This window comes from Remersonia thermophila, chromosome 2, assembly GCF_042764415.1.
Source record: "Remersonia thermophila strain ATCC 22073 chromosome 2, whole genome shotgun sequence".
Classification (NCBI taxonomy): Eukaryota; Fungi; Ascomycota; class Sordariomycetes; order Sordariales; family Chaetomiaceae; genus Remersonia; species Remersonia thermophila.
Window position 1 is genome coordinate 1 of NC_092218.1, and position 19,845 is coordinate 19,845.

At 54.8% G+C, this 19,845-nt stretch overlaps 7 protein-coding genes across 7 annotated transcripts; 2 read left to right on the top strand and 5 right to left on the bottom strand.

The window, feature by feature from the left end:
- Positions 1-593: 593 nt before the first annotated feature.
- On the bottom strand, positions 594-1,204 carry VTJ83DRAFT_1452 (uncharacterized protein; the record flags this gene model as incomplete). The annotated part of the gene is made up of 2 exons (XM_071007613.1): positions 594-801; positions 861-1,204. The coding sequence occupies 2 exons, from the start codon at positions 1,202-1,204 to the stop codon at positions 594-596; spliced, it is 552 nt and encodes a 183-aa protein (XP_070867992.1).
- A 1,118-nt stretch (positions 1,205-2,322) lies between these two features.
- On the top strand, positions 2,323-4,092 carry VTJ83DRAFT_1453 (uncharacterized protein; the record flags this gene model as incomplete). Its single annotated transcript, XM_071007614.1, has 1 exon — positions 2,323-4,092. The coding sequence occupies one exon, from the start codon at positions 2,323-2,325 to the stop codon at positions 4,090-4,092; it is 1,770 nt and encodes a 589-aa protein (XP_070867993.1).
- A 1,375-nt stretch (positions 4,093-5,467) lies between these two features.
- On the bottom strand, positions 5,468-7,503 carry VTJ83DRAFT_1454 (uncharacterized protein; the record flags this gene model as incomplete). The annotated part of the gene is made up of 2 exons (XM_071007615.1): positions 5,468-5,767; positions 5,833-7,503. 2 exons carry the CDS (start codon positions 7,501-7,503, stop codon positions 5,468-5,470), a joined length of 1,971 nt encoding a protein of 656 aa, XP_070867994.1.
- A 686-nt stretch (positions 7,504-8,189) lies between these two features.
- Positions 8,190-9,038, bottom strand: VTJ83DRAFT_1455 (uncharacterized protein; the record flags this gene model as incomplete). The annotated part of the gene is made up of 1 exon (XM_071007616.1): positions 8,190-9,038. The coding sequence occupies one exon, from the start codon at positions 9,036-9,038 to the stop codon at positions 8,190-8,192; it is 849 nt and encodes a 282-aa protein (XP_070867995.1).
- A 1,554-nt stretch (positions 9,039-10,592) lies between these two features.
- VTJ83DRAFT_1456 (uncharacterized protein) lies at positions 10,593-11,316 on the top strand (the record flags this gene model as incomplete). The annotated part of the gene is made up of 2 exons (XM_071007617.1): positions 10,593-11,022; positions 11,087-11,316. The coding sequence occupies 2 exons, from the start codon at positions 10,593-10,595 to the stop codon at positions 11,314-11,316; spliced, it is 660 nt and encodes a 219-aa protein (XP_070867996.1).
- A 202-nt stretch (positions 11,317-11,518) lies between these two features.
- On the bottom strand, positions 11,519-14,021 carry VTJ83DRAFT_1457 (uncharacterized protein; the record flags this gene model as incomplete). Its single annotated transcript, XM_071007618.1, has 5 exons — positions 11,519-12,465; positions 12,523-12,842; positions 12,910-13,641; positions 13,708-13,788; positions 13,909-14,021. The coding sequence occupies 5 exons, from the start codon at positions 14,019-14,021 to the stop codon at positions 11,519-11,521; spliced, it is 2,193 nt and encodes a 730-aa protein (XP_070867997.1).
- Positions 14,022-17,233: 3,212 nt separating this feature from the next.
- Positions 17,234-19,630, bottom strand: VTJ83DRAFT_1458 (uncharacterized protein; the record flags this gene model as incomplete). The annotated part of the gene is made up of 6 exons (XM_071007619.1): positions 17,234-17,539; positions 17,602-17,986; positions 18,048-18,606; positions 18,684-18,962; positions 19,024-19,455; positions 19,528-19,630. The coding sequence occupies 6 exons, from the start codon at positions 19,628-19,630 to the stop codon at positions 17,234-17,236; spliced, it is 2,064 nt and encodes a 687-aa protein (XP_070867998.1).
- Between the last annotated feature and the right edge of the window lie 215 nt (positions 19,631-19,845).

Sequence of the window (19,845 nt, forward strand, 5' to 3'; positions counted from 1 at the left end):
CCTAACCCTAAACCCTAACCCTAACCCTAACCCTAACCCTGACCCTAACCCTGACCCTAACCCTAACCCTAACCCTAACCCTGTTTTCAGCAGGCAAATTTGCATTGAAATGGGTTGGTCAGCAGAAGGAGAACGTACCGGAACTGCCTAGTAGCGGTTGCTGTGAGGGGCGGGGATCGTGCGCCTGCATGTGCCCAAGCAGTCAGTTGGGGGTGGCAGATTGCCCGAAGCTGACCTCTTGAGGACCCAGGAAATCCGTCTGGGCTCCCGGAGGGTATGGACCATAACACATTAAGAAATTCGAGTAAGGTTGAACAAAGTAGAAGGAAGCTCCGCAATGAGCAGTTCACAGTGTCATGACAGTCAAACACAACAAAGACGTTGTACAAGAATTCCGGTATCACCTCATATTCAAGTAGGAAAAGCCGGGTCTCACAATTAACCAAGACAATGGTAAAGAGTGGATTTCATAAGCGGATGAAGTGTTGATTCACGAGACCAATTTTGAGTACAGATAGTAACCTCCAACGTGGCTATGTCATACATGATTAACTTATATATTCCTATTCTTGATCCTCCTTCAGATATCCACCCTACTCCAGCACCCAGAGTTCGCCACGGGCTTGTGCTTCGGCCACCAGCTGGTTGTAAATCGCAACCTTCTCCTCATAGATCCTCACAAGATCGTCATCACGCTTGTTCTGGGTGCTGCCACCGAAGGCACGGACAGCGGCGTAGTAAACCTCAGCCAACCCTTCGCAGACAACACGGACACTGGTCGACCTGCACTGATAGTACAAGCTAGGTTGGGTTAGCTTCGACAACTTCATACTTTTTCTATCCAGATGAGTTGGCCTTACTCGGTCTTGAATTGGTTGTCAACCTTGAGCTTTCCGGCGTCGGTGAACCTCTTCTGGGCCTTATAGTTGCGGTAGCCAAAGTCGTGGCGGTGGCAGGCCGGGGTGAAGGGGAAGCCGAACGGGTTGTCAGGGGAGCTGCTGCACCCATCCGAGCTCCAGTCCAGGGTCTTGGGATCCTTGGCGTTACGCTTGGCCGTGAAGGCAGGGAGGGTAATGCTGAACAGGTACTGGTCCGTGATCTGGTTCAGAGACTGCCGGGAGACAAGAGAGGCGCCGGCGTTGTCGGCGGCCGGGAGGGCCATTACCGACGAGGCCAGGCACAGGATGGGAGCGAGCAGCTTCATGGTGGATGGCTGGAGCAGGCAATCTTAGAGGATAGGATGTTGTCTGGGTTCGCCAGTGAACAAACATCATTCTATTGACTTTTCCAAGGTGCATGGTCGATGGCTTTATATCGTGGTGGGAGCTGCTACTCAACGCCGCCCTCCGAGTCTCGGAAGTCAGTTCAACATGTCCCCCCCCTAAACTGGATACCGAAGGATGGAAATCCCGCTATGCATCTGTGTGTGAAGTGACAATGAGGTTACCACCGCAACCTGCCTCATAGAGAATGGCTTGTCGGTGCCAGGTGTTTTGGCCGCTTGCGCGATGGCACGCCAAGGTCATGTCGAGAGGGGGATTACTGTGGCCCACCGCGTTGTCGCAACGCTGCAAGCTGCTCCGCCACAGAGCACCGCGGCTCATGGTTGTCACGGAATGAACTCTTCGTTGCAGTTTGCCGTCTGTACCTGCTTGTTCCTCAGTGGTGAAACGCTAACCTCGGTGTACGATGCCGCCCGCCTTATTACCAGCATAGTAAGCCTTAGCAATGAGCAGTGGCTTAGGACCAGGCATTGCCAATCTTGTTGGGTGTCATTGCATCTCGTAGCTAGGTAAGATAGTGATGGCTGGCTTTGGGGGTTCTGCGGGGCGCTAGGTGGCCTGGGACTTTGACTGGAACCTCTTTCTTTCCCGACCTGGTAGCGGAGGCCCGTCCCCGCAGGAGATGTGCTGTCAAGCATGTTGCCCACACGTGACACCCCTGGATGACAGTGGAGACAGCGGGGGCAGAACGTTTGGGTGCTGACCGCCAAGTCGGGCGAATTCGATTACCCCGTCGATCCACGCCTCGAGAATGGACTCTCCCCGTTTGTTCCATTTCCGTAGGTAGGCCAGCGTTGCACAGCGTCATAAGCCTAACGTTATCATCATCCACCTGCCGCCGGAGGACCTGGAGCGAGGAGCCAAACGTCCCAACGCATAATCGTTCCTGCCCAGCTAACCCTCCTATTTCCTTTTGATTCTCGGCGTTGCAACGAACCTGCCCACTCGGCCGGTTACGCTACGCGTCTTCCTCCAAACCGGGGAACCGCCATCGTGCACCGCTATCCTATCGTCCCGTCGATCAATACAACGCCTACAGATGGCTTGCAGCGCTAAGAAAGGCGACCCGTCTGGAACGTGCCCGTCGTTGGCGCCACAGCACGTCTCGGGCCCCTCGGGGTTGGATTTGGTTAGGTTGACCCCGGCCTCGACCAGTATCGACGACGGCTACTACAACCTCGGGCCTCTTCACATGCCCATCACAACGGCCAGCTCCACCGCCCAAACATGGTTCAATAGGGGCCTTGTCTGGTGTTACGCCTTCAATCACGGAGAAGCCGTCAAGTGCTTCGAGCGTGCTGTGGCTGAGGATGCTTCCTGCACCATGGGACACTGGGGCATCGCGTATGCCCTCGGGCCTAACTACAACAAACCATGGGGCTCCTTTGATGATACTGAGTTGGAGAACAGTGTCCGGGAGGCGCGGTGTGCAGTCCTCCGGGCGCTCGACGCCGCCTCCGTTGCAACGCCGCTGGAGCAAGGCCTAGTGCACGCTCTGGTCTCTCGTTACCCGCGAGAGCGTCTGGATCCGGAGGAGGGCCGCTCCGCCAACCACGCGTACGCGGCAGCCATGGAACGTGTTTACGAGCAGCATGCTGATGATCCCAACGTGGTGGCACTATACGTCGATGCCTTGATGAATCTTACGCCATGGGCTCTCTGGGATACCCGGACAGGAGAGCCCGCTGACAAAGCACGAACGTTGGACTGCAAGGCTGCCCTGGAAAAGGGGTTGGCAAGGTTCCCCGAGCATCCGGGCATGCTTCATCAGTACATCCACCTGATGGAAATGTCGAGCCATCCAGAGCATGCGCTGAAAGCGGCAGACACACTCCGCGGACTGGTCCCTGATGCTGGACACCTCAACCACATGCCGAGCCACATCGACATCCTCTGCGGTGACTACCGGCGTGCGGTGAGGTCCAACATCGAAGCCGTGGTGGCCGACAACAAATACATCGAGCGGGACGGCGCTATCAACTTCTACACCCTCTATCGATGCCATAACTTCCACTTCGCCATCTACGCCGCCATGTTTGCAGGGCAGTACGCAATCGCCCTTGACATGGTCAAGCGCCTTGAGGCCACGCTGCCGGAAGCACTGCTGCGCATCAAGTCGCCCCCTATGGCTGACTGGCTCGAGGGGTTCATGTCCATCAGGATTCATGTCCTGGTCCGATTTGGCCGTTGGCAGGACATCATTGACCTCGGCCTTCCGAAAGACCGCGACCTGTACTGCACCACGACGGCCATGGTGTACTATGGCAAGGGCGTTGCGCTGGCCAACACAGGCAGGATAAGTGAGGCAGAGGAGTACCAGTGTCGCTTTCGCGAGGCTATTGAACGAGTGCCATCTTCAAGGACCATCTTCAATAACACGTGCCGCGACATCCTTGCTATCGCCTCCTCTATGCTGGATGGTGAGTTGGAGTATCGTCGTGGCAACGTGGACCTTGGTTTTGAGCACCTGCGCCGGGCTATCGAACGCGACGACTCCCTCCCCTACGATGAACCGTGGGGATGGATGCAGCCAACGAGACATGCCTACGGCGCGCTGCTCCTAGAGCAGGGCCGCGTGGATGAAGCATTGGAAGTATATATGGCCGACCTGGGCTACGATAATACCCTGCCGCGATGCTTGCAGCACAGGGATAACGTCTGGGCTCTTCATGGAGCTCATGAGTGCTTGACTCGTCTCGGCCGGGCGAACGAAGCCCGAATCATCCGGCCTCAACTGGAGCTGGCTTTGGCAGTTGCTGACGTTCCGGTCAACGCATCCTGCTTTTGTCGAAACACCTCGCGGCTCTAAGCCGGGATCGTTTCTGGAATCAATTCCTCATCCCGCTCTTCGCACCACCATCTTAAGCACATACATGGCCTTTCTAGGGTTGCCAGATATATTCTTTGAGGTCTTCACCTTGACTACTCACTCAACGTAATGGTCCATTGACGCTATAGGGGCATTTCACGCTGATTGGTATCCCGTGTCTTGCTGCTATCATATCTCCAGGGTTGCTCCCACTGCAACCCCCTAGCAAACATAGGTCCGAAATTTAGTTTGAGAATCTGAATTTTTTCGGGTCGGACAGGATATGAATTGACCAGCTCTGCCTCATGCTGGTGGTCCCTGGAGCTTACAGCTGTCACTTGCCCATCTGACAAATCTTCAGTCTCATCGGTGCAATTTCTTGGTAGTGCTGTAGTATCCTGGGGGCATTAATGCGATGCATGAAGAGCTTCAAACTAAAAGTAAGAGGGGATCGGGAATAGGTACAGAATTATTTGACACTGTGAATATTGACGAAAGCCGAAAACCTCCAGTTCCAGATGTCTGGAGGAGCGTTTCAATAATAGGCATCGCATCTAAGACTGGGTATGAGTCGCTGCACCTTCTTTGTGTCTCGTCACTTTGATCGGGCCGACCGATTCCACGCTCCTTTTGTGGCGTTTGGATCAGTAGTCCTCCAGCGTATCGTCGGTGTCCTCGACGCTGCGGTACGGCCTCAAGTTGGCCATGGCCTGAATCTTGGTGGTGATGGCGGTCGGGGTGAGTTTAGCCGGGTCCACGGCTTCCGCGCGCCATGTTGACTCCATTGGGTCGCGGAATGCCGTCTCCGGATATCCAACGTCTAGCAACGCAGTGACATTGAAAGCGGCCATCATTGCATGCTGTGCAGTATCAGTTAGTCAAGATATCTACTAACAATAGCATAGCATGACGGGGCCACTTGCATCCTCGTGAATGAGATTGTGACAATTACGCATCCTAGTGGTCAAGGAACGTCATTGTATGTTCTATAGAATGGGATGCCTGCTTAGGAAAAGCGACGTCATCGATTTCCTGTGATTACGGACGAATTGATCGAATGTTCCCTCCAACACCGGCGATGTGGCTTAACGAAAGGTGTTACTCTGGGTAAGGTGTGTGTAGCCCGACGTCAATTCATAAGTATCGTGCTCTGACGATAACGCTGAATATAACTACTGCAAGTTCGCAACTGATCACTCAGTAAGTACTGTGGAAATCTATGTACTATTGGTTTTTGATCGTTGCCCAATAAGACCAGCTGTCTTGTGTTGTGATTAATGCACAGTTACGTAGGTGCCTAGACACTCAGTTCTCTCAAAGGCTATACTGCAGGATACACTTTTGTAGGATCGATGATCCATTGTAAGGTAAGTAATTAAGTGCCCACCTGCGGCTCCTCATCATCTGCGTCTGACCCATCGGTATCCTCATCTTCCCCCCAGTCGGCGCTTTCAAGCCCCGAGTTGCGGATCGCATATGATCCCAGCCATCCCATGAGGGCTACCCCGGCAAAGAGACCCCATGCAAGTACTTCCCCTTTCGGTCTCACTCTCATCGAAAGCGTGAACAGGCTGCCCGACAAGAACGGACCCACGCTCCGGCCGGCAGCGGAAAGACTCTGGGCGAGACCATTGAGGGTGCCCAAGGTTTCGGATGAAGAGGCGGAATTAGTGATCTAGGAACGATTAGGAACCCATTCCTAAGCAACAGGGATGGAGAACACATGGGGCTGAGACTTACCAGAAGCATGACGCTGCTGAGACCGCCCACGGCACAGATGCTCTTGAGCGTCAAGGTGAGACCCAGCTCTACGTACAGCCAGATGCGGGCTGTTCCAAAACCCAACGGCGGTTTTCCATGAGTATAACCCATCCACGGCATAATCGCCATGCTGATGGCCATGCCAAACAATGAGTACCGGTAAGTACCAAGATTTCCCATGCAAGCCTTCAGCGTCTGAAACACAAATAATTGAAACAAGATAGTCGCCAGGCCTGCTATCGACAGGCTGACGCCAATGATTCCCGGTCCAAGGCCACGGCCTGTTGGCTCAGGAGCGGCGGCGAAGATTGGGTACAACGAGTTGTACGAAATGTTGGCAACCTGGAACACAAGATACGTTCCAAGGACAGCCACGGTGTTTCGATTTCGCAGCTCATGGAAGACCGAGACTCGTTTGGAACCATAGGCGTTTTTATCGTCGCCGTCGGTGCCACCCGCGGTCTCCATGAAGCGCTGTGTTTCGTCTCCCGACAGATCGGAGACGTCACTGTTGTTGTCCCCGCTGGGATTGACGTGCGGAACACCCTGCCCACGGAGGTCCAGGTTCTTCCCTTTTGCTTGCCAGAAACTGGCACAGCTTGTCCTTAGCCACGCCCCCGCTTTCTCAACCCAGACAATTCGGGGCCTGGTAGCGGCACGATCTGATAAACGAAGAGTCTCCTCGTACCAGATCGCCAGGACTACGACGCTGGCGAGCAAGAGAGCTGCGGATAGTATGTTGGGTGCTATGAATGGGTAGTCCTGCCGGGCGATCACGCCGACAAGTAATCCACCGAGAGCAGGGCCCGTAATGCTGCCGAGGCTATAGACGACAGGAAGCCACGTGAAGGCGGCGCTCTGGTTCGTGCGGTCTGTCAACTCTCCAAGGCATGTTGGCACGATCGCCGCGTTCCCGTTGAGCAGGCCCATAGCGATGTGGACGATAAGAAGCTGAGGATAGGTGGTGCAAAAGCCGAAGAAGAGAAAGCAGATCATGAGGAACAAGGTCCCCAACAGCATGGTAGGCTTGCGGCCGTAGCAATCTGAGAAATACCCCCAGAGAAGATTTGTCGTCAGCTGCGCGAGGGCGAATGCCGACGCAAGAAGGCCGACGTACAAGCCCTCTTGGCCGTCCGGAATGTCTTCGAAAGAGGCGACCATGGATGGCAGATACGGGCCAATAGAGTTTAGGGCTGTCTGCTCGGCGAGGGAGAGCAGAGCCAGAAGACCGAGCTGCATCCATGGCAGCGGAGTGGTGTCGGTGCGCGATGTATCCCGAGAAGCCCCATCAAAGCCGCCTGGTTCGTTGTCCGAGGCATCTGGGGTGCGAGTGCGAAAGAGCCTTTTGGACCACGGAGGCCCTTCTCCAGCACATGACCGGGTATCCGACGGCGCTGGTGGTGGTTGAGTAGGAAAGGTATGGTATTTTGCGCTCGATTGTCGGCGCAGTGGGCGGCGCTCGTTGGCGGCTTTCCGACGTCGGGTTCGGCTGCTGCTCGCGATAGCTTCATCGGTGGGCTGCGGCAAAGGAAAGGGCTCTCCAGCGTGAAAGGAGCCGGATCGACCGGATGTACGGAATCTCGAAAGCTGTGGCCGGGGACTTTTTGCAATCGGCGGTGCGCCTGTGTCGACGTGGGATGGACGAACCATGGCGACGTTGGCCGGCAGGGCGCACGAGAAAGCTTGGGGGCTACCGTGATGTGAGAAACATTGGTGGTGGATTTCGTGGTCCGTTCGCCCAGAGGATAGGTATATCTTTCAGATCGGGACCTCGTCCGAGGGTCGCCACAGCAGATTGCACGAAGGAAGCTGCAAGCGAACGTTTCTGCAGCTCACCGTCTAGATTGCCTGTCAGCGACAAGCTTCCTCCAATGGCATTTGCGGCAACGGCCCGGATGATGTCATGGCCATGCCCCCGTCTACTATATCCATCGGTGGCGGGGTGTCAGGTTTTGCGATGAGCCCGTACCATACTGTACCGAGTCAGCGTCACATACGACGGTAACCCACCAACCAATGGAGGATACGTGACTGAAACCGCGTGCTCACCTTACCTGGAACTTGATAACTGATTATCCAGGGTACCTGCACTGATTCAAATTCACCCAGAACAAGAAGAGTCTCAAGACAATATATCTATGTGAAACCAATGAGCAATATCAAGCGAGGAGATATTTGGATCGAGACAATTCCAGGCCAGTCGTTGCGGTACTGGAAGCTGATAAGACACCCCATGGAAGCTAAATTTCCCAACCAACCTAAAGAACAGTTTTCGGTCCTAAGCAATGGTCCTCCTAGCCCACATCCAGAGCCCAGGCTATCCATCTGGAAACACTTCAAAACACAACGGTCTTGTTTCCGTTCAGAAAGACGCGGCGTTCAGCGTACCACTTGACTGCGGCTGCGAGAACTTGGCTCTCAATGTTGGATCCCTCATCAACCAACTCCTTGGGGCTCATGCTGTGGTCGACGCGCGCGACACGCTGCTCGATGATTGGACCCTCATCCAAGTCCGCTGTAACAAAGTGAGCCGTGGCTCCAATGATCTTGACGCCGCGATCGTAGGCCTGGTGGTATGGCTTGGCCCCCTTGAAGGACGGCAGGAAGCTGTGGTGAATGTTGATAATCCTCCCGGACATGGCCTCGCAGAGCTTTGGGCTGAGCACCTGCATGTAACGTGCCAGAACAACCAGCTCAATGCCGTGCTGCTTAATGAGTTCGAGCACGCGGCTCTCCTGGTCTGCCTTGGTCGCTGCTGTGACGGGGAGGTGGTGGAACTCGATTCCATAGCTGGCAGCGAGCGGCGCGAAGTCTGGATGGTTGGACACAATGAGCGGGATTTCGATGGGGAGCTGCCCCGTCTTGGCCCGGAACAGGAGGTCGTTGAGGCAGTGACCAATCTTGGACACCATGATGAGCACCCTCGGCTTCTGCGCGACCGGTCGGATGTCGTACGTCATTTGATACTCGGTCGCGAGCGCGTCGAAAGCCGGCCGCAGATGCTCCGTCGACTCCGTTGGCGTCGGACCGAAGTGAACCCTCATGAAGAACTTTTCGCTTGTCGGGTCTGAAAATTGCTGCAGGTCAAGAATGTTGTGTCCTTCGCGGGCGAAGATGCCCGTCACGGCGTGCACGATGCCGGGCTTGTCCGGGCAGGACAGCGTCAGGATATGGTCGTTGGCCATGATGCAGATGGATTGGGGGCGACGGTCTCCCTTGTTTGGTGATGGTCGTTGTGAACCGCTTCTTGGGGCAGTGTTTTTGAACTTCAGTCGCGTCAGCGATACTGCCTCTGAGGATGGATGACTCTTCACCCACCACCGAAATGTGTCCACTTGGGTCTTAGCCTAAGACTGGAAGTGGGGTTGCAGCTGTGTCAAGCTCCCTGCTCGTCGGATGCAGGAGATGGCTGCAATCGAACGTCAAAACACCTTACCTCGGGATGTCCCGGCTTCCAAGGTTGGAGGGAAGAGGTATCAAGAAAAGTTGTTAACACTTCTACTTTTGCTGTCCATCAGCGGTGGGCGTTGCCGCCGTTTGCGCGTCTCTTGGACTCTGGACCTTTCGTTGCGACCTATCCTAGCATTCGCACAATGTTCGGAAACTCGGCATGTCGGGAAGTGAACCGAAGCGAAACCAGGTAATCCACTCCCAAAGTTAGGGCGAGTGGTATGTATAGGTACCTATCTACGCAGTAAGTCAGTAATACCTAAACCATTGTCATTGTTCAAAAATCGCTGAAATATAAGCTTGGGTAGGAAACCAGGTGAAATCCAACCCCCCCCCCTCCCCCCCTATCGAAAAACCAAATCAGGTAAAGCCCTATGTGTTGCAGTAGCAGGTATATATGGTGCACTAGCTGATGGCAGCATCAGCGGATCCGTTTTTGCTGTCACAGTTATGAGCCCGGTTCTCTTCTGTTTACGCAGCGGTATGTTGATAACTAGTGCTACCTGCTCTGTAAAAAGTCACATACAATGAGAAGGCTCTGAGTTCGAAACCTGTGTTTGCACCCCTGACACCCAGAAAAGGACGTTTTTAGGGTGGCGTCTGATAAATAAAACACCCGGGCACCCCTGGGGGGTGCGATGGAGGATAGAGATGAAATTTCCTCTAACTCCAAGTCAGGGTAAAAGAAGTGCACCAGGGGACTCAGACCTCGACTAATCGCCTCGGTCTGGGGGGTGTGTTGCAGTAGCAGGTATATATGGTGCACTAGCTGATGGCAGCATCAGCGGATCCGTTTTTGCTGTCACACTATGCTACGTCTTTGCTCATCGTAAATGTGTCATTAGATCCGGATCGTTCTATCCAGCTTCGTTCAGACTAAGGGCAGTAGATTGGTTTGCTTACGAATGCAAAGGAATCATGCACGCAGGGCTAAGGTTTAATAACGGAAATTGACTTGGGCCAACAAGTTCAGGGACCTCCCGAATACCTGGCTTTGGCATCAGAAGCGTTGGTTAATATGCAAAGTTTGGCATGGGCAACGCACCTACGTGTAGGTAGCTGAATCCTTTACGTATAGACATGTTAGCACCGAGGTCGGATACCTTCCTATTCCAGAATGGTCGTTGTCTCCGCCAGAAAAGCCTCGGTTGAGTCATGCCTGGAGCCGTTCACCACCAAAGCTATAAGTTGCGGCAAGGGAAGAGTACGAGCCGGTTCCTCCTTCGTCCAGTACCATCGCTGCGTATACAGTCTGTACGCTATCTATTAGTTTCAAAGCCTTGAACATCATGCCTCTTCGTCTTCGCCTCGCCCTTGAGGACGATGCGGTCCGGATCGGCCACATCACGGCGACCGCGTTTTCAGCCACTGTCTCAAGCGATGTGTTCCCTCCTCATCTGCATCACAAGTCGGAAACGGGCGATCCCTTTTCGGACGAGGTACAATGGCGCGCTCGTCGCACTGTGCGACGCATGCGTGAGGGCAAGCCGACGGTCGTTGTCGTTGATGTTCCCGACAACGGGGACGGTCCTGAAGAAGTCGTCGGCTTTGCTCAGTGGGACCCTCCATCTCTCGGGGTCCAGGGGTCTGCACAGGCTGAGGCCGACCAAGACAAGATACCTGGATGCTTGGACCAAGATGCGCTTCGAGAAATGATGCGCGTGATTGACGAAGAGACAAAAAGAGCCCTTGGCCCAGACGGGCACAGCAAAATGTGGTGTACGTCGCGGCCTCGGCTCGATCCTCCTCCGTCACCATAGACAAGCTGACAAGGGTACAATAGATCTTATGATGATTGCTGTCGATCCCAAGCACCACCGCCGTGGCATCGGCAAGATGCTTGTGCAGTACGGGATTGACCAAGCTGTCAAGGACGGGGTTGACATTTATCTCATTGCCAGCCCTGACGGCCGCTTTCTGTACAAGTCCCTTGGGTTCGAGGAGATGAGAGAGACCGTTACACTGGGTTCTACCCCACATTACTCGATGATCTGGAAGAATCCCAGCCAGTGAGGCACGCCATGATGAGGCACCAATGAGTTAACATTCGGCTCATATCAAGGGGGTGGCCGAATTGGCGCAGCCAAGAGTAGAAGATGAAACGTGAATACTTATAGCGTATCATCATGTCAAATATCTCTTCCATAACTAGTTCTATCATGGAGTTAAGATGTCCGCACCTGCCTGGAGGAACCTGCCCCAGCCTTATACCTCCTCAATAACTCATTCCATGATCGTCAGGACCCCAGTCGTATGAAGGGTTATTGCCTTGACTCGCACCCCACATCCGCTCGTTGATACGTTCCGGTGCATTCGTGTTTGTAGCATCCTGGGAAGCAGGCCAAGTTGATGGACCATCCTCCCAGGTTCCTTGCGTCCCCCACTCCCCGGCATGCCCTTGTGGCGTGTGCGACGCCCCAGGAACGGCGGAGGCAGACCCCGACAACAGATGCATCTCTTCATATTGTCCCTGCGTGGGAACAGGCGCCCGAATCCCGGATGATGGAGCAAGCGTGTCAGCCTGGAAGGCTGTCTGTCTGGTTTGACTGTGCAGTATTGAGTATGGGCCGTTGATCGGTGGCAGGCTCCTTTGATCCCTCTCCCCCATAACATCATGGAACGCATCGTCACCCGTCGGTAAGTATTCCTCCATGGAGGATCTAGCGTCAGATATCACGGACCGTTGGACGTGTTCGTCCTCATGCACCTCCCCAAGAGCGACCCAGAATTTATCCAAGTCGGCACCTGTCGTTGTCCCCAGACTGAGCAGACGGTTCAAAATTGATGCGGCATCTTCGGCGTGATGGGGTATATATTGGGCTGCTGTTGGGTGCGTGGACATTGCCGCTTGACCTTCCGGTTCTTGCGCACGGGCTTGCGGCTGGTTCCGGACGATCGCCCCCACGGCATAGAGCAGCTGGAAGATTGCGTGCGCCGGGAGTGCTCGATACCGCGAAACGGGAACGCTGGACATCCACGCATGAAACCAACACCGAATCGCTGAGTGAGTGGCCTGGAGAAGCGCATCGATTGTCGGAGAGTTGACGTTGAAGGACAAATGAAATGATGCCGAAGTGTTGGAAGCAGCAGGGTGGAGGACCTCGACGCCCTCGGCCTCGGCCAAGCGCAGCGCGACTGTGTTCAATTGCGTGACCATCATTGCTGTTGCGCTGTTAGTGACACTACATCAAATCACTAGACGCTTGTGCCTGCACATACCATTATCCTTGAGCGCGCTTGGGAGCTCCCTGGCCAACCTGTCCAAGTATGCCTGACAGCCGACCAACGCACCCCCCCGCTCAGAACTCTCCTTTTCCTGTTCGGCCCCATCCAGTGGCACTCTGTCATTGCAATGATCTGCCCTCTTGAGCTGCGGGCTTTTGAGGACCGCAACCCGTTCGGAGAGAAATTGTACCTTGACAAAATGCACGAGAATCTCGTCCAGCTCGTGATCTTTTCTCTCTTGGACCTCAGCCAGACATCGACGCATGTACGACGTAAAGGGCATTGATGTCAGCTGCTGAAGATGCATCGCAGCTCTGTGTGATGCGGTTAGTTCTGTTGGTTAACCACTGACGGGGCCGGATGATAGATCATTCGACTTACGATGACCGAAGATACCAAACACCGAGTAGCAACCGCTGTTCCTCTACTGCCCTGACACCCTCTTCCCCATTTTCTTGGAGGAGTGGGGCTTTGTTCAAGCCTAGGTCGGAAATAAGAGACTCAGCAAGGCAGAGCAGGTTGTTGAGCTGGCTCTGCCTCCCACAATGGTAATGGTGCCAACCAAGGATGACAACGATGCCCATAAGAAGATCCAAGGACCGTTCAGACTGGCGAAACATACGATCCGCAATAGCTGCTGTGATGACTTGCATGCGCTCCCGCATGGGCTGCAAACCATCAAAACTGGTCACAGCCCGGATTGCCGCCATGAGAAACGGGCGATGTGTCCGAAGGGCGGAGGCGGAGACCTGATATGGAATCATGACGAACGGGTGTTGCGGCATCATTTCCCCCCGATACTTGGATAGAAGTACCTGGTCAACATCCTCGCGTCCTTCAAGGACCATCTCTTGAAGACGGTTAACAAACCCGCGAGCCGGATGCATCGAGGCGTCGCCGTAGGATGCTGGGGCCATGTCGATCGCACCTTCTCTGCCTTGATGGTTGCGTGGTGATGATGTTCGGAGAATGAACGGCCGATCTTGTGAAGGATAGCTTCCCATGGAAGACGATTCCGCCACCAGGTCACCACTGGCCATGGGAGATGAGGGATACTCAGGGGTGGAAATCACCGAGTCGAAGTCAAAAGACGGGCTACCTGAATCCGTCGTTCTTTCAAAAGCGTCAACATCCCGAACATTGATACCGCCAATATACAATCATAAACGCTTGGCTTACTGTGATGAATGGTGCCTCGGTTGTCTGGGTTTCCTTGGTTTGTGTACTTGGTCGGTACACTGCTTCAACAGCCGCTCGCACCTAGGACAATACAAGAGTTAGCATTATCCCGTAGTGACCCAGTTTCACCTCACACTGTCTCGCAGTCATTGCGTAGGATGTGGTGCACACGGTCTGGATCTTTCGTCATGAAGTCCGTACCTCTCGCACTTGGAACCGGGGATGCTTCGGCCCGAGCATTTTGCTTTCGCGGATGCGCACTGGGCACAGGCAGTTCCCCATTTGGTAATCTGAATGGACTTGGTCCGCATCATCGTGTCTGCCTTGCTGATCGGATCGGATCACGGAGAAAAATGTTGTAGGACAGAGGGTCGGCTGATAGTCTAAAGTCAAACGGGCTAGAAGAGATCGCCGGTCTGCTTCGTTCAGGGGCAGGGAACGGTGTGATATCAACGCGATGTTCGGCGGCCTGCTGGTTGAAAATGTTGTTGGCTGAGAGAGCCAAGGACTAGTCGGCCGCCGGCCATATCAGGCATGTACACAAGGCATCTCAAAATATCATCATCAGGGGTGGTGATGATGGTAAACAAGCTCAACCTTCCCACCAACCCCGATGCGGCGGCACGGCACGGTGACATGGCAGGGGTGTGCGACAAGAGAGCATCACTAGGGCTGAACCTAGGGAGCTTCTACCATGGCCCCTGCTAGGAGGAAGGTTAACCGCCGTGCGTCAGAGTCGCTACGGACCGTCCGATATGCTTAGCCGCGGTTGACCCCAGTATCGGACCGGAAACCAGGAAAGTTTTCAGCGGTGGGAGTCTGACACCCTGCAGGCTGCATCGATTCGAAAAGTTTGTGCCTGGCCGCGGGTCCAGATGTTGACCAAGCCCACCCTCCCAAGACCCCCGATGATGAACGATGTGGATCCCTGGAACATCAAACTATCAACATTGGCACTCGCCCTGGTGTCATTGACGTCCAGGCTCACTTGTCTGGGGGTGGCGCAGGCAGCAAAATTCCGGTTTGGCAGAACGTCTCAGCCCCTAGCTTGAATGGATTCGGGCTGCCAAGCACACGGGTGGAGGGAGGTAAGGTACCTTACTGCGTACTTGGCAGGACCAATGCTTACCGTATCTAAGGTACCGTACCCTTCGCCGGCCGCATCGATCAGCATCGACGGGGAGAGGATTGGGTAGCAGGTCATGTTCAAGTCGAAGAGGTTGATGAAAGATTTGCATGCGTTCCGAGAACACTTGAAAGCTGCCTTCTCAGCAGGTATTCAGTCTTTGACCTCAGACGCCCATGGCAAAGCTATCTTATCTCTCGTAAACTCGCCAATGATCTGTTTTTCTTGTCTCTCCGGCGGCAAATAAAGCTACCAATTCTCCAACTCGCGCAGTGAGTGGTCAACACGGTCCGGTCTCTGGGGTTGACGTTCTCCCAGGCAGGTGTTGATCCGCAGGTTCGGCTGCGTGACCCGACAATCACCTCGCCGGGGATAGAATCATGTCAGTTCAAAGCATTGGCCGCTTAAGCGAGCGTCTGTGAGAGGCGCGCGCTCGTTTCAGTCTTCAGCACACCAACAGCATGGACGGCAGCCTGGCACCCGGGCAGCTGTGATGAGACGACGGGTAGCTGTTCCAGGTTGTGCCACTTTCTGCCTTAACTTTAACTTGACGGCCCCTGTCACAAATCCCCGGCCGCTGATCTTCAAGGCCAGGGCGGCCGCTGCACCTTTGCCAAGATGGATGCTCCTCCCAAAACAGCAAAACGCCCGAGCAAAGGTGCTGCCTTGTTGCCGGTCCAGGCCGCAATAAACCAAACCGCACGTCTGACCGGGTGCATTTACCGTGCCACAGCATCTAACGGCCGTGGGATGATTTTGCTATCGTCTGCCTAAGGTAACAACTATTCCCTCCGTGCTGCCGTCCATCAGATGAAAGCAGCTCCATCATGAACGAAGTAGCACTCCACAGAAGTGCGACATGCTGGAGGACCGCCAATCATCTTTCTGCGTTGCGTTCCTGCCCCGCACGCCCACGCTGCAGCTCTGTTGACCCGCTTGTCTGGGATCGGAGTTTTCAGTGCTCAACACCCTTGGCAAAGACCTCAGATGGGGCCTAACCTCATTTGTGTCAAAAAGTTGGTGTCGGCCCTTTCACAAGCTCGTCACACCTCTCGCTCAACTGCCGGACGCTGGTTCCGTGCTCACAATTGTGCTGCCTGATGGCTAGTAATAGCGACGAGTCCTTAGCATGGATTCTATGCGATGAAGACGCGATCTTAGGCCCTGTGAAACTCCAGCGAGAGGACTCGTTTTTCTGAGGTCAGCTATTTGCCTCCTCTCGGAGGATCCAATGTGTGGATGGATCAAGATCGTCGTTGGCAAAAATCAGGAAAGCGTCCTCTCCGCATCTCATGGACGCAGATTCCAAGGGGGTGACATTGTTGTCAAAAGCCAATGTTGAGTCATGATCCAAAGTATTAATTATAGCATAGGCAGCAAGCCACCAGAGAGCGTCTCGTAATACGGTTTTAATACCTCCTGCCAGCCTGGAGATGCCGAGAGAGCTCACATAGTGTTTTAGTCACGGCACAACGCTGATGACCAGAAAATAGAGGCTAATTAGCAACGGGACCGAGTCTTGTGCTTATGGTGGGCAGGACTGTGCAATGCAGGTTGCGATTCCATGCCGCTGGAAACATGCCAACACCGTTATCACCCTATGCTCTTCACACTATTAGGGAGGGCCTGCAGCACAACCGAAACTCTCAGATGCAGGTGTGGATATTCATTGAGTTTGCTATTACCAGATCTACGTTCCACAACGAGACCTGTCAAGAAAGTTCTGGAGAAAATGTCTCCAAGCTTAGGGTCTGATAGGTTCCTGATCGGAACTTCAGCACCCAGAGCACGGAAACAGGACCGTGACTGACCATCAGCATGGGATCCGGGGCGTAAGGGCAGGGGGATGTAGACACTTCTAGTGTGTTGAATTGACTTTGTAACCAGTTGGGAATCCTGTATCGTAACATCAAAGTAAATCTCTGCCTCACCATTCGGCCACACAGCTGTGGCTCTACGTGGATCCCGAACACTGCCTTCTGGAAGCAATGACCTAAGTCCCGTCGTGGGCTGGGCCGGAGACCTGAGGGTGACACCCCAATAATACTCCGCAAAAAAGGATTCTCCAGTTGGTCAGTGGACATGGGCTGTCTATCCTTCATTCTACGTTGCCACTTCGTTTTATCGCCATTAAACAGGGACCATATGCGATGGAACATCTGAGAAACGGGGTATCTTTACAAACTATGTGTTTCAGTCACTAAGAGACCACTTGCCACTCAGCCGTCCAAGCAGAAGCCGGCCACCCTGTGTTGACCGACAGTCGACCAGAAGACAAAACATGGCATGTAGGAACTGAAGTCGAGGTTCCAAGTGACGTCATCGCGCCACAGAAAGCATCCTCAACCCCTGCGGAATATCCAAAAAACCCCAACCGACCAGTAGACCTCGGCATGAACCTTAGGACGAAGCAATGGCCTCCTTGGCACCAGCCTTCTCCGGGGGAGTGGCCGTGCCCGAGCCTTGGGTCTCAACCTCCTGCGCTTCAATAGTGGGCTTCGACTTGCCCGTAACAGCGTGGAACATGGCCTTGACGGTGCGACCGAAGGTCTCACGGCTCTCCCAGACAGGGAAGAGGCCGACACCAATGAAGGAGCAGAAGATCCAAATGATACCCACGGTGACCCAGCCGGTGAAGAATGGCTTGCTGAAGATGTAGCCAGTGCCGTAAAGCGGCATGGGCCAGAGGACCAGGAACCCAAGTGTCTGCTCCGTTGTCAGCGACCAATAATGACCAGTGTGTGCATTGCTCTGGATTCACAACTCACCATGAGAACCGTGACGGTCTTGCTGATCTTGCTGGCGCGCTCGAGCTTCTTCTGCTCCGCCTCCGGCTCGCCGGCGTTGCCGCCTGGGATCTCCTCAAGATTCAGGCCGGCCTCTTCCGCCAGATCGTGGTCATCGCCCTTGCGAATTTCGAGCATCGACTTCCAGTCGTACTTGTCAAAGCCGAATATCAGGGTGAAGATGGCAATTAGCGGGATGGGGGAGAGCAGAGCGGCGACGTTGCCTGCCAGCATAGGATTGTTGGCACCGGTACAAGCGATGGAGAGCTCGCCGCATTGCTTCTTGGCCGTGACGAGCCAGGCGGTCAGCGCGCAACCGAGACCCAGAACAGGCGAGAGCGCCGCAGCCCATTTGTTCTGTCCAGACCTATCGCACAAGTCAGCATCAATGGAATCGCGCTGAGGTCCGATACCAGGCGGAAACATACCAGACGAGAGTAAGCGTGGCAGGGAGCACAGCAGCAGAGATGATGACACCCATGAGCAGGTAGAGGTAACCCATGGAGATGCCGGCATACCACAGGCCGACGGCGAACGTGGCAATAAAAGCACCATAGCCCACGACGAGAGCATGGCTCATGTAAATCAGGCGTTTTCCACTGGCCTGAGGATTGAAGTAGGTGCGGTACAGGTCGTACGTGCAGATGGTGCTGACGGCGATAAGCTGGCTGGAAAAGGCGCTGGTGACAGCCATGAAGACGATGAGCAGAGTAGCGACGGCACCGCCCTTACCGAGCATGGCAACAGCAGCATATGGGAGGACAAGGCCGGCGCTCACATCAGCATCGGCCATGCGATCCGGGTAAGTGGGGAAAACAGGGTTGTTCTCGAGAGCAAGCGCAGAGAGGCCCATGGCAGTAGCAGTAAGCCAGGGAATGGCAAACCAGGAAAGACCGCCGATGATGTAGCCAGGGAGGGCATGGACCGGGTGGGCAGCGATGGCCTTGTTGTAGTACCCATTGTCGAGGAAGACGGTGCCAAAGTTGCCTGATGACAAAACCGGTAAGTTCGGCATTCTCACAGCCTCACGGGGGCCGGCTCCAGGACAAAAAGGCCGCACTCACCGACGATGTTGATGACGAAGAAGATGGCACCCTCGCGGGACCGCATGGTCAGATAGCTACCGTCCTTGTTTCCATCGACTGGGTGGCGGAGGGCAGCCTCCACCAACAAGTCGTAGACCTTCGCGGGGGAGCCCAAGATATCGTGCGATGCATACGCGGTCAGGGCAAAAACTATGATGATGAGGAGGAGAATGAATGTATGGGCCCAGTCCGTCAAGATGGTGGCCTTAAGACCACCAACCATGGTATAGGCGATGACACCGACAGGCAGGAGATAGACTGGCTCGAAGTGTTAGTCACTTTGCCGTGGGCCAAGAATGACAAGATCGAGGCGGCTTACTCGCAGCAATGGTGTGCATTCCCGTCAGGGCATTGACGGTGGCCGACCCGCCGACAATGAGCATAAGAGACACCAGGAAGTTGGTGGCCAAACCAAACACCAAGAACACGATGTGGGCAACGGTGCCATACCGAGCCTTGATGATCTCCAGGTACGTGTGGGCATTCGGGGCACGCCTCTTGAGCTCGATAGCAAGGGTGGCGAAGAGCAAGATCTGGACGGTGGCGCCCGAGGCGTACCAGAAGGGGCCCGAAACGCCGTAGCGGTAGCACACGCCAGTGCTTTGGAGGAGAGTGGCCGCCCAGGTCCACGATGAGACGACAGCGGACGCAACCAATCCCGACTTGACCGTTCGTCCTGCCGTATTGAACATTTCGGACGTCTGAAGCTCGCGATTGAACCTCTTCAGGATGTAGGTGACCGCGATCATGCCTGGAACCCAGCATCAGTATTATGCACCACGCATGAATCTGGAAGAAGAGGCCGTTGCGCCATAATGCGTACCCAAGGCGAAGACACCTCCAAGCCCCAGCACGATGCCGTAGCCAACGCCTTGGTTAAGCGCGGCTTTGGCGATATGGTCTTTGTTTTCCGGTGCGTGATCCATGGTGTACCACAGGCGTGCCGATCTTGGCCGAGACAGAGGTACGCTTGGAGAACAGGTGGCACGCATTGAACGGCGAGGGCTGGCAGCACGTTATATCTCGATCAGCCGCCCACAGGCCCATCGATGCCAACCTGGCGACCTCCCATGTTTGCTCCCACCCACGCCACCCGCTCGCCGGGTTTATCTTGACAGGTGCTTTATCGCCGCACCAACAT